Source organism: Coloeus monedula (assembly GCF_965178545.1).
Source record: "Coloeus monedula genome assembly, chromosome: Z".
In the NCBI taxonomy this organism is placed as follows: domain Eukaryota; kingdom Metazoa; phylum Chordata; class Aves; order Passeriformes; family Corvidae; genus Coloeus; species Coloeus monedula.
The window spans coordinates 77266136-77278504 of NC_138822.1; the positions used below are offsets into that span (position 1 = coordinate 77266136).

General features: G+C 46.8%; 3 protein-coding genes across 4 annotated transcripts in view; 1 reads left to right on the forward strand and 2 right to left on the reverse strand.

Moving 5' to 3' along the window:
• The window catches only part of UBAP2 (ubiquitin associated protein 2), a 185177-nt gene that overhangs the window by 167913 nt on the left and 4895 nt on the right, over positions 1-12369 (forward strand). For both annotated transcript variants that reach the window (XM_082301874.1, XM_082301875.1), the window contains exons 22-25: positions 9016-9094; positions 10144-10358; positions 11666-11765; positions 11849-11956. In XM_082301874.1, the coding sequence (XP_082158000.1) occupies positions 9016-9094; positions 10144-10358; positions 11666-11765; positions 11849-11956 (502 nt within the window). The remainder of the gene's footprint in view (positions 1-9015; positions 9095-10143; positions 10359-11665; positions 11766-11848; positions 11957-12369) is intronic.
• On the reverse strand, positions 31-603 carry LOC309585275 (interferon-like; the record flags this gene model as incomplete). The annotated part of the gene is made up of 1 exon (XM_082301901.1): positions 31-603. One exon carries the CDS (start codon positions 601-603, stop codon positions 31-33), a length of 573 nt encoding a protein of 190 aa, XP_082158027.1.
• On the reverse strand, positions 5475-6185 carry LOC309584827 (interferon-like; the record flags this gene model as incomplete). The annotated part of the gene is made up of 1 exon (XM_082301124.1): positions 5475-6185. The coding sequence occupies one exon, from the start codon at positions 6183-6185 to the stop codon at positions 5475-5477; it is 711 nt and encodes a 236-aa protein (XP_082157250.1).

Here is a 12369-nt window from a genome sequence, read left to right on the forward strand (position 1 = left end):
TGGGTCGGTGTGTGGGGGTGGGTGTTTGCGCTAGCGGCGCATGGTGCGGGTGAGGTTGTGGAGGTGCTGTAAAGAGGTGCGAGCTTCGAGGCGGACGTGGTCCCAGGCGCAGGCGCTGTGGTTGTGGGCGTGGAGGAAGAGGTGGATGTCCCTGAAGTACTTGTTGATGGTGAGCAGCGGGTTGCGTGGTCCTTTGAAGAGCGTGGCGTTGTCAGGGAGGCATTGCTCGAGGTGGTGGATGTAGTGCTGGAGTTTGTTGAGGAGGTCGTTGCGAGGCTGGCTGTGCCAGTGCTGGCGGGTGCTGTTGGTGCCGAGGGTGTGGAAGAGGTTCTGGAGGATGCGTAGGGCGGTGGCGGCGGCTTGGTGCGGGCGGAGGTTGCTGTGGAGCAGGGTGTCGGGGAAGAAGGGCGGCTCTTGGAGGTGGCAGGGCTGTGCGTAGCTGGGAGCCACGTCCTGGAGGAGGCGGAGTGCGTCGCCGGGGAAGGTGTCGTCGTGTGTCCAGAGCTGTTGGCAGGCGAGGGTGGTGGCGAGAGCCGTGAGGAGGAGCAGGAGTGCCGGGGCGGCGTGCGGCAGGCGCGGCTGTGGGGCGTTGGGCGCAGCCATGGTGGGTCTGTGGGTGCTGTGGGGTGGTGCTGGGCAGGAGGCTGGTGAGGCTCGGCGCTGGTGCTGGTGGTGGCTGTGCTTGGGGTGCTGCCGGCTGTGCGGCTTTGTATCGCGGCAGCTTTCCCTTCATCGCTTTCTGGTTGCTGGGAGTTTCCGCCCGTGGTTTCCAGTCTGGGCTGGTGGCTGTGGTGGTCTTGGGGCAGTGGTTTGTTGGGGTGTTCGTGGTTATGGAGGGTGTTGGTAGTGTAGTTCTTGTAGGTCGAGGCAGCGTTGGAGATATGTTGGCCCTTGGTTGCAGGGGATTTAAACGCCAAATGTTTTGATCTTGGTTGTTTTGCGCTGATGTTGGGGTTTTTTCGTGGTTTTCCTTTCTCCCCGGGGCATCTCTCATTCCTCTTGTATTTCACTGAATTTCCCTTCTTGCCCATAACAGGACACTCCATTTTAATTGTCACGTAGTATCTCGGACTTTACCTTTTTTCCTAAACCTTTTTGTGATAATGGACAGGGGAAGTAACAGTTTTTGGTTCTGAACAATGCTGAAATCATCCCCACTTAACTCCTCCAAAGTTAAGCATTTTGAGGATTTTTTAAGTAGTCTCTCCTGACTGAGAATCACCCTGGCGGGGATGTGCCATCTAAGTTTCTAGTGTAGAAAAAAGGAAGTGCTGGTACTGCTATGTTACTGGTAAGTAACTGGTAAGTTACTGGTAAGGTGCTGAGCTAATTGAGCTGTCCTAGCTTATAATGCATTAGAGTCATGCATTTTATTCTGTAAAGTTCCGGTTGCACGGTTTTACTGCAGGGATTTCTAGCACACACTTTCTACTAGTGTGCATGGAGATTCCTCCCTTGAGTGGGGACCCATCTCTAGGTTATTCTGTGAAGCTGAGAGGAAGTATTTGCCCACAGTCATTGGGTTAATTGCATTGTTCTCTAGTTCATTAAGCTGACTTTGAAAGGATTGTTTTAATAGAGCACTGTACAAGTAGTTACAACTATCTGTAATGTGGGGTAGATAATTCTGATTAAAATTCTTTAATCATTGTCATAATGAATTTTAATAATTTGTTTTTCCCATGTATTTCCTATATAAATACATAAATAAATATGTCCATGATCCTGCAGGACAAAGTCATAGAAAGGCTCAGTTACACTTTTATAATACTTTAGAGATGAATAATTTACCAGATCTGGGACTAGGATTGGATTAAGCCACACCCAGACTTCTCTGAGAATGAGTTTAGCAAGCAACGGAGCCCCTTCTGAATTTTAGCGGGAGGCCTTCCCTGATAAATGTTGTCCAAAGCTTCCATTCTTCCTGGGACCCTTCCCAAGACTTTTTGTAATTCTCCATTAATTGTTTTGGGTTTTTTACTTACCCTATGCTTGGTTCTTTTTTGCGTTCATATGAATAAATTGTTTCTTTTTACACTTTGAAAGAGTTGTAAAATGGTTTATTTCTCAGGAACCTCAGGAGCTTAAGTCCAGATGGCCTTTGAGGAGGTGGCTCTGGGTTTAAGCACCTGAGCACTGAATGTTTATTGGTAAAGCTTCTGCAGTCTCTTGTTTCCCTTTCACAGTTTTACTTGTATTGTGATGGGGTTTAAGAAGTCTCCTCTAAGCTGTTGCTTTTGAATGATAAAGGAGTTTTTAAAATTTAATTTTTAATGGTCTGTTTTGCCCTGGATATCCCCCAAGTGCAGTATGATGGTGAGAGGAGTTGGTATCAGAAGAGCCTGCTCATGGCCTTGTCTCCAGGAATGGATATCACTCAACCTCTCTAATCCCTGTTCTGGTGTTGTATCACCAGAATACAAAAAATAATACAAATGCATATATTCTTTCATGTTTGAATTCCCTGTATTCTAGCTTGGTCATCACCGCCACTCTTGTTTTTCTCTGAGAATTGTTTAGTTCCTTCAGCCGCCTCAGAGAAGACAGAATCAATGAGGTCCCCATTGTGATGTCACAGGGTATTTCTGGTTGGGACCATCAGGAGGACAGTGGTACAATGTGGAAGTTTCATCTTAAGGAGTCCTGCTGTGTACCTGAATATGTAAGAGAGCTGATGGAAGAGCTCACCAAGCCACTCCCCATCATTTACCAGCAGTCCTGGCTATCCAAGGAGGTCCCAGACAACTGGAGGGTGGCCAGTGTAATGCGTATCTACAGAAAGTGTCAGAAGTAGAATCTGGGGAGCTACAGGCCTGTCAGCCTGACCTGTGTGCTGGGGAAGCTCATGGAGATCTTCTTGAGTTCCCATCACATGGCACGTATGGGAGATCCAGGTGATCAGGCCCAGACAGCATGGGTTTGTGAAAGGCATAACTACGTGACCCAATCTCCTTCTATAACAAGGTGACTCTCCTAGTGGATGAGGGAAAGGCTGGGGATGTTGACTTCCCGGACTTTAAAGAAGTCTTTGACACTGTATCCCATAGAATTCTCCTGGAGACACTAGCTGCTTGTGGCTTGGATGCTCTGTTCCTCTGTTCCTTGAGTTAAAAACTGGCTGATGGCCTGGCCCAGAGAGTGCTGGTGAATGGAATTACTTGCAGCAGTCAGCTGGTCACTAGTGGTGTCCCCCAGGGCTCAGTGTTGGACCCAGTCCTGTGTGGTATCTTCATCAATGATCTGGATGAGGGAACTGAGAGCACCCTCAGTCAGTTTGAGAAGAACACCAGGTTGGGTGGCTGGAGGGCAGGAAGGCTCTGCAGAGGGATCAGGACAGGCTGGATCCATGGGCCAGGGCCAAGTGTGTGAGGTTCAACAAGGCCAAGTACCGGCCCTTGGGTCACAACAACCTCCTGCAGCTCCAGGCTGGGATAGAATGGCTGGAAAGCTGCTGAGTGGGAAAGGACCTGGAGGTGCTGGTTTTCCATGGCTGAACATGAGCTGGAGTGTGGCCAGGTGGGCAAGAAGGCCAGTGGCACCGGGCTTGTGTCAGCAGTAGTGTGGCCAGCAGGACCAGGGCAGTGCCCATCCCCCTGTGCTGGGGGCACTGGTGAGGCCACATGTCAAATCTTGTGTTCAGTTTTGTTTCCTCATGGCAAGAAGGACACAGAGGTGCTGGAGCATGTCCAGAGAAGGGAACAGAGCTGGGGAAGGGTCTATAGAATGAGTCATATGAGGAGCAGCTGAGGGAACTGGGCGAGCTTAGCATGGGGAAAAGGAGACTCGGGGGAAACTTACCTCTCTCAACAATGACCTAAAAGAAGGTTATAACCATGTGGGGATCGGCCTTTTCTCCCAGGCAGCTAGCAATAGGAAAGGAAAATGGCCTCAAGTTGTGCCAGGTGAGGTTCAGGTTGGATATTAGGGAAAATTTCTTCTTTCTGAAGGAGTGGTCAAGTGTTGGAACAGACTCCCCAGGGAAGTGGTGGAGTCACCATCCCTGGAAATGTTCAAAAACTGAGTAGATGTGGCACTTCATGATATGGCTTAGTGGTATTTGGTCAAAGGTTGTGCTTGATGATCTTGGAGGTCTTTTCCAACCTTAATGATTCTATGATTCTGTATTTGGTTCCCCTTGTTTTCTCACTCAGCTAAATGGGAAGTGATTATTTGTGTTTGCAGAGAGCAATGTCCTTGCAGTGATGCAGCGTGGAGGTCATTTGAGCACAGGAAACCTCTTTGTCCTGTGCAGGAGGAGGCCAGAGCTGCTGACCTGGGCAGATACTTTTGGAGTGGTGGTTGGAGGGTGAAGGAGCAGCTGGAGCTGGTGGTATGTGGGCAGCTTCCTTCATGGGGAATGCTGTGGTGGTTGGGTTGGACTATATTGGATGGTGGTGTTTGGGTGATGGATCTCTTTGCTTACTAATGATGCGTTGGGGTGAAGGACAAGGACAATGTGCTCTGTGTACTTCAGCAGGTCCCCATAGCCACTGGGGTATAAGTACAGGCAGGAGCATCCTGGACCAGTTGCGGTGGCTGCAGCAGAGCAGTGAGCAGTTCTGGACATCTCCTGTGGGTTTTGTGTCTTTTTGGTGCTTCTTGGGTGGCGTTGGTAGCACTGGTCTTTTGTTTCTTGTCCAAATCTCTGCAGACCTTGATGGGTTCCCTCCTTGATTCTTTGAGGTGCACCTTGTCGATGCCACCCTGCTTGTTCTGAAGCAGTGCTGTGGCATTAAAAAATGGTTGTTTGTGGTGGGATGATGGTTTGGAGGTGGCTTTCATGTCCTGGCATTACTGGAGGGTCTGGAAGGAAGAGTGTGGTGGTAAAAGAGGAGGAAGTGTGCAGGGTAGGCATCATGCCATCTGTGCAAACAGGTGCCCCAAAGGTCTGGCAGCTGTAGGAGATGCCTATGGGCTGCAGGACCACAGTGGGTCCCTGAGAGTGGTCTGCTGTTCATAGCCTTCAACCTGGGCAGGAGGCATTGGCAAGACAGTCTGCAGGAGGAAGACTCATCCCTGCCTGCCTGAGGGGACTGTGTCTTTGCCTGTCAGTTATAAGCATGAAGCACAATGATCACAGCTTTGCTTTTTCATTTGCTTTTGCTTTTACAAAAAGTCTTTATTTCTAACGAAAGAATAAATAAATAAATAAATGGCCAGCCAAATGAATAAATAAACAATTAAGTAAGTAAGTAAACAGAGTTCTGTGATAAATAGTGATTCTCATGAGAGTCCCACAGTATTCCCCCAGTGTCCATGATCCGCTTCCCGTTCATCAGGTGAGGTTGCAATCTGGATGAACGTGATAATTCCATGGGTAGTAAGTACCATCCCTATCCCCAATGCCTCCCAGCTGTCCATGAGTGTGCAACGCAGAAATTTCCTCTTCCTTCCTCTCCAGTGGCCGTGGTTCGGGTGTGTGGGCTATGCCACAGACTGACCCCAGTGTCACCACGGTCATACCCATTTCCATGTCATCTCATCGTTCTGGCCAGAAGAGGTGTGACTGGTACCAAGCGATCCCAGTCTGTGCTGCTGCTGTCACCACTCACTCCATGGCCACTGGTGCTGGCTGGGGATGGGTGTTTGCTCTCTGTGGGTCTAGTGGGGTCCAGAGCAGCTTGGTGCTTCATTTGCCGTATGAGTCTGTCCACGTGTTGGAAGCAAACAAGAGCTTCGAGGCGGACGTGGTCCCAGGCGCAGGCGCTGTGGTTGTGGGCGTGGAGGAAGAGGTGGATGTCCCTGAAGTACTTGTTGATGGTGAGCAGCGGGTTGCGTGGTCCTTTGAAGAGCGTGGCGTTGTCAGGGAGGCATTGCTTGAGGTGGTGGATGTAGTGATGGAGTTTGTTGAGGAGGTCATTGCGAGGCTGGCTGTGCCAGTGCTGGCTGCTGCTCCTTCTGCCGAGGGTGTGGAAGAGGTTCTGGAGGATGTGTAGGGCGGTGGCGGCGGCTTGGTGCGGGCGGAGGTTGCTGTGGAGCAGGGTGTCGGGGAAGAAGGGCGGCTCTTGGAGGTGGCAGGGCTGTATCGTGCTCAGAGTCATGTCCTGGAGAAGCTGGAGTGCATCCCCAGGATCATGGGTCCGCAGGTGGTGGCATGGGAGGCCGGTGGCGAGAGCCGTGAGGAGGAGCAGGAGTGCCAGGCTGCTGTGCCACAGGCGCGGCTGTGAGCATCCAGGTACAGTCATGGCGGAGCTGTGGGTGCTGTGCAGGAGCCTGCTCTGGCTCAGTAGTGGTGGCTGCTTTGCTTGGGGTGCTGCCGGGTGTGCAGTTTTATGTGCCCATGTCCAGGCTTTCCTTTCATCACCATCTTCTAGAGAATTTCCCTCCTCTACTTTCACTTTTGGTTTTTTGTCTGTTTTTTCATTTGCTCTTTTCATTTGTTTTCTTTTGAGGACTTTTGTCACTGTGACAAAGAGAGGGCCCTGCTATGAGAACGGGACCTAACTCTTTCTTGGGGCTGCTGCCAGGGAGAAGCCTGGCTACTGTGCTATTACAGGAGCTAAAAGTGTTGCAGAAGAAATTTTCCAGGTGGCTGTGCTGGGGATGTGTTTCAGGATTGTCTTTTCATCTGTTTTGTTTGTTGCCTTTTTTTGGTTTTATTTTAAAATTTCTCTACCTAGCAGCATCTATTTTTTCTTATTTCATGCTCTAATATTATTTGTATATAATGTTTATTTTGCATGTTAATTAATGTTTTCTTATATTTCTTATTGACAAATACTGTTAGTCTCTCAGTCTTCTAAAATTCTATTTGTATGTATATATATATATATTTTTTTTTAATACTTTTTATTTTTTCTGTGGCATCTGCGGCTTTGCTAGTGCAAGAGTTTTTCCTCTCTCTGCAAAATCTTGCAGAATATTTTTGGAGCCATTTCTCATACCCCTACATCCAGAATTGATTACCCTCAGTGTGTTGGTAGTTATAAATGTACAGATGTCACAAAGGATTTTTCATCCGCTATTCATTTGGTGTTTGTGATTTCTAGGTTTTGGGGATTTTTAAATTCTGTTGTGAGTTTTTTGTGAGAATGTGGCAGTGCTAGATGGTCTGGGGGCAGGAACAGGTAGGAATATTTCTATTTCATGTGCCAGTCGACTTACATATGAAAAGTGAAAGTGGGCAAAGTTCCAAGTGAAAGTTGTCACTGCTTCCTGTGTAACTTCCAGCAGCAAGAGATCCCCATGGCTGCTGATTAAGCAAGAATGGGATTTTTTCCTGAGGTTTTTTTTTTTTAATTTTAACTCAAGTAATGTGCATATTGTGTAAAGTCTCACTGTGGATTTTTTTGTTGTATGGGTTCTTTTGGTGTGTGTTACATGGGGATAGTACATTGAGATAGCTGTCTTCTCTGTTCGTCTGTTGCAAAGATCTTACAAGTGTCTCAGCTGGTTTGTGTGATACCCAGTGAGCTGCTTGTTGGAACTTTAATCTATTACGTCTCATCACTTACCTTTTTTTCATCCTTTTCTGCCTCACTTTTTGAGCCTATTTCTGATATTTCGCTTTTGGCTTTAGGCAGCTTCCCCTTTTTTAGGTCAGGAGATATCTGTGATGTATGAAGAGCAGAGTGTCTTCCCTGGTATTTTCCTTTTATGCAGACATAACTGCCTTGCACTCGCATTTTCTAATGAACGTTTAGTTTGAATATGTGTGTGCACATGTAGGATACAGATATTCCTAAGGGGGAATTACCAGGGAAGGAAAGGTTGATGCAATAATGGCACCATTACAAGTTACAGGAAGCACCTGCAATACTAAAACTTTGCCACATTATTTGGTGTTCAGTGATAGAGGATTGGGTGTAGGAGACAGGGAAGTGATGCATGGAAGTGAAGCAAGGTGGAAGGTGCTGTCAACTCTGAGAAAACATTTGAGGTGCTATGGCATGAGAGGGATATGACAATGGAGGAGACTTTTCCACTGTTTCAGAATATGTGGAAATGGATACATTACTACTTAAAGCATGATCTCTTTCTGAATTGGAAGTGGTGAGGAGTAGAACATGAAAATTAGGAGGAAAAAAGTAGATTACCAGACCCACAGGTGGAGTTCACCCAGAGAGAGAAGGGCAAACTTCTTGCCTTTTCTCCCAAACTGAAGTCAAAATACTGCTTTGGTTTTTCTAGCATGTCCTGTCATTCCAGAGTGCAAGCTTTCTAGGAGTGCTTGCCTTCTTGTAGAGGACCTAGAAGAATGATCTGAGTCAGTGTTTTTTTTATGCACCCTATAAGCAAAAAATTTGTGAGCACTCAACTTCAATGTATTTTTATTTCTGAATTATGTACGTATACCCCTGTACTAGTATATTTGTTATAAAACATACACCAAAAAAACCTAAAAAAAAAGGAGAGAAAGGTTAAACAAACACTATTTTTAAATTCTCTAAGTTGTATTTATTAAAGGTACCAAATCAATTTTCTTCCTACACCCCAATGGGTTGTGATGCATGCCCCACTTTGGAGACTACTGACCTGAGGTCTCCTGTAAAGTAGTTTAAATAAACTTTCAAGTCATCCAATAGTAACTATTTTTCTCTCTCTTTTTAATGTTTTTGTTGTTTTCGTAGCTGACATTTCCACTTTTAGAAAACAGGGCATGCTACAAGGGCAAACCCCTTAGACTTTTATATCCATGTTGTGATTACAGTCCTGGCCTGACCCCAGGCCTTTGACCCACAATGGTCAGTTCTCCTTCAGGCAGTCTCACTGGAAGATGACAGCTCAAGAGCTGGGAGCTGGGAGGGAAATCACTAAGTGATTGCCTTTAACTTACCATTAAGAAATGAAATATTTGTATATAATATGAAAAGTGTCTATGAAGTAGGTTTATTTTTAGTTTGAGGATCCAGGTAAATGTTCAGCTCTGCTGCATGATATAAAGTCAGGTTCCACCCAAACCTCCTTTAGTTCTTGCTTTTAAAATTTCCTTCTGTGTCTAGTATGCAGTCCCTAAGATCTGTCCAGCTGTGTTACAGTTTCAACTATTAATAAATTACGTTGTCTCTTTCCAAGGATTACTATGGAATTACATTCCCTGCTCCTGCAACCTTGACAGGCAGAGATGGGAGTCTTGCTAACAACCCATACTCAGGTGAGTGCTAGTTAAAGATGAGGATGGCATGTGAGATATGCTGGTTTCTCAGTGCATATATTCATCCTGCTGTTGTTCAAAGAGGAGTTGCTTTTCCCTTCTGTGAACAAAGAAGCCCTTCCTTGTTTCTGCTCTTGCCCTTTAGCTGTCATTGTGCAAAAATGATATTAATGCCATCCAGGATTTCAGCCAGTGGTTTTCATTCACTGCCATCTGATTACAGCTTAAAACTGTAGCCATAGATGTTGTAGTTCCTGTAATGATGGTATTAAGTCATACTTCCTGGTAACCAGCAAAAAGGAATGCTGGTTGGGAGTGAAAAAGAGGGGATTGATGTATATCACCTCCCTGGTAAACATGTGAACATGCTGCTCTGTAGGCTGCCAGAAAATACAAGTGTTTATGGATTTTCTGCTTCATTATCCCTTCTCTTGGGAAGCTATTTTGGGGTTAATAACTGAATTTCCCTTCCTACTTCTTCAATAAGGTGGCCCACGATGCAAGTCTTGCTTTCCTGGCCATCAGCTACTGTCTTCAGAACTTTGGTGGTGTGAGGAACTGGACATCTTAACTAGTCATGCTTGACAAATAAACAGACATTGGCAAAAATATGCCCATCACTGCCTGTAAATCCTAACCTGCTTTCAGCCCATGAAGCTTAGCTAAACAGGTTAACCACCAGGAGAGTCACACTTTAACCCAGCAACCATTGGCTCTCTGGCTATTTATCATGCTTCTGCTTTTAGCATGTTTTTTTGCAGTGATCTGATAGTAATGAGTCTGCTAAGACCTTGTGAGATAGGTGAGTATTAGCATCTGTCTTTATCAATGGATTAGCCATGGCACAGAGTTCTGTGCCACAAACAGGCAAATATCCTGTCAGGAACAGAGACAGGGTGAGGAATTCCCATGAACAACTTCAGGCTTTCAGGTGTAGGATGTGTCCTGCTCTGTAGTTGTCTGCTTGTATTCAGAGGATTTAAATCCATTGAATTCTCCACCTTTGCAGTATCTTTGATAGCTTTTCTGATCAGTTCTTTCTTACATAGGTGATGTAACAAAATTTGGCCGTGGAGATTCTGCCTCTCCTGCTCCTGCGACCACACTGGCCCAGCCGCAGCAGAACCAGACACAGACTCACCACACGACTCAGCAGCCCTTCCTCAACCCGACCCTGCCCCCGGGGTACAGCTACACTGGGCTCCCTTACTATGCTGGAATGCCCGGTGTTCCCAGTGCATTCCAATATGGGCCAACCATGTTTGTAAGTGTGACAGCCTAAACTGAAACCCTCCCTGTGCACCACTCTGGTTTTGTTTTCTCCAGCCCAAACACTCTACATCTTGGAATTATAGAAAGGTTTGGGTTGGAAAGTATCATCAAAGATTATCTCATTCCAATCCCCCTGCCATGGGCAGGGACACATTCCACCAGACCAAGTTGCTCAGAGACCCACCCAGCCTGACCTTGAACACTTTCAGGAATGGGCCATCCACATCTTCTCTGGGCAACCTGTGCCAGTGCCTCACAACCCTCATGGTGATGAATATTTTTCTTATAACTAATTTAAATCTACCTTCTTTCAGTTTAAAACAGCTGCCCTTTGTCCTATCACTACAGAGCCTGGTAAAATGTTTTTCCCATCTTTCCTATAAGCCTTCTTTAAGTGTAGAAAGGTCTCCCCAGAGCCTTCCTTTCTCTAGGATGAATGGCCCCAACTCTCAGCCTGTCCTCATGGGAGACAGGTGCTCATTCCTATGATCATCTTCGCGACCTCTTCTGGATCTGCTCTAACAGGTCCACAGCTTCCTCATACTGAGAACCCAGAGCTGGAGTCAGTATTCAGGTGGATTCTCATTAGAATGGAATAAAGTCAGCTTCCGCAGTCTGCAGGCAATCTCCAAAAATATGCAACATGAGAAAATACCTGCAGTCCCACCCAGAAGAAAAAAAGTAAAAGGCCAGAGCTCATGGACTCCTGTCCAAGTTCCTGTAAATAGATGACAGCTGCAGCTTGTGGATTTGATGTTCCTGAAAGCCCTTACTAGTCTCTGGAGAGTCAAGGGCAGACCCAAAGCTGAGTCAGTGAGCTGAGAGAGCATGGAGGGAGGAGACTCCATTAAGTCAGAAAGCAGGGCCTGGAAGTCTCAGGAGGAAAGAGGTTATTTGGGAAGAGGTGCTACTCCAGGCAGAAGGGTAGATGAGGCTATTTAGGGCCCTGTAGGGATAGTATTTTATGAACAGCCTCAGGCAGGAATTTTTGTTTACTTTGATTCTATGGTTGTTCTTCTCAGGTTTGTGGGTAAAAATTTGCTGTTTACATTCAGCACATGAAAGAAATACGCAGCCTGTTCTGAGGGAGAGCTGCACTGCAATCACAGGGACAGCTCTAGGAGAAATCCTGGGGCACAAATCCACTATAGCAAGTTAACTGCTCTAAGCAGTGCCGTGCCATCTCAGTCCTCGAACTTCAGACTCTGTTCCCAACATGAGGTGGAAGGTGCCTTTCCCACAGGCAGAGGGAGCCTGTGTCCCACATAACGACACTTTTTGTTCCCGTCCTTTGTCCAGGTGCCTCCAGCATCGGCTAAACAGCATGGAGTCAACCTGAACACGGCGTCGACTCCCTTCCAGCAGGCGAGTGGCTACGGCCAGCATGGCTACGGCACAGGTAAGCCCTGAGCCCCTGCTTCCCCGTGAGCGCCTGCAGCACCGCTTGCACACCGTAACTCCCTGTCTTGTGCACACCGGCAGGCTACGATGACTTAACACAGGGAACGGCAGCTGGAGATTACAGCAAAGGAGGCTACAGTGGGTCATCTCAAGCACAAAACAAATCTGCTGGCACTGGACCTGGGAAAGGTAACACTTCAAGACTGGAGGTTGCTCTGGAGTGGGATTTAGTAGGGCAAACTCCCAGTGCTGTGCAGTCAACACAGCAGCCAGCTCTAAATAGGGTCATGATCCAAGCTGTTTCTCCATCTCCCTTATACAAAATGCTTTTCTAATGGCACAGTTGTTCCTTCTAAACTCCATGGTTGAACTTTGCATAAGGATTTCTGTGGCTGACACAGCTTGGTCCAGTTATACATGGGAGAAATGGTAAGCTGTTTCCTAAGCCAAAGCTTTCTTTGCTGAAGAATATAGTGATCCTTCAACAGTGCTGTGTTTTTGAAACTTGAGCAGGTCAGTGCTGTTGCCAAAATAATCCTCTGCCAAATCATAGCTAGATTTTAAGTTTCTTGGTAGGCACCTGAGACAGCTGTGTGTTAGGA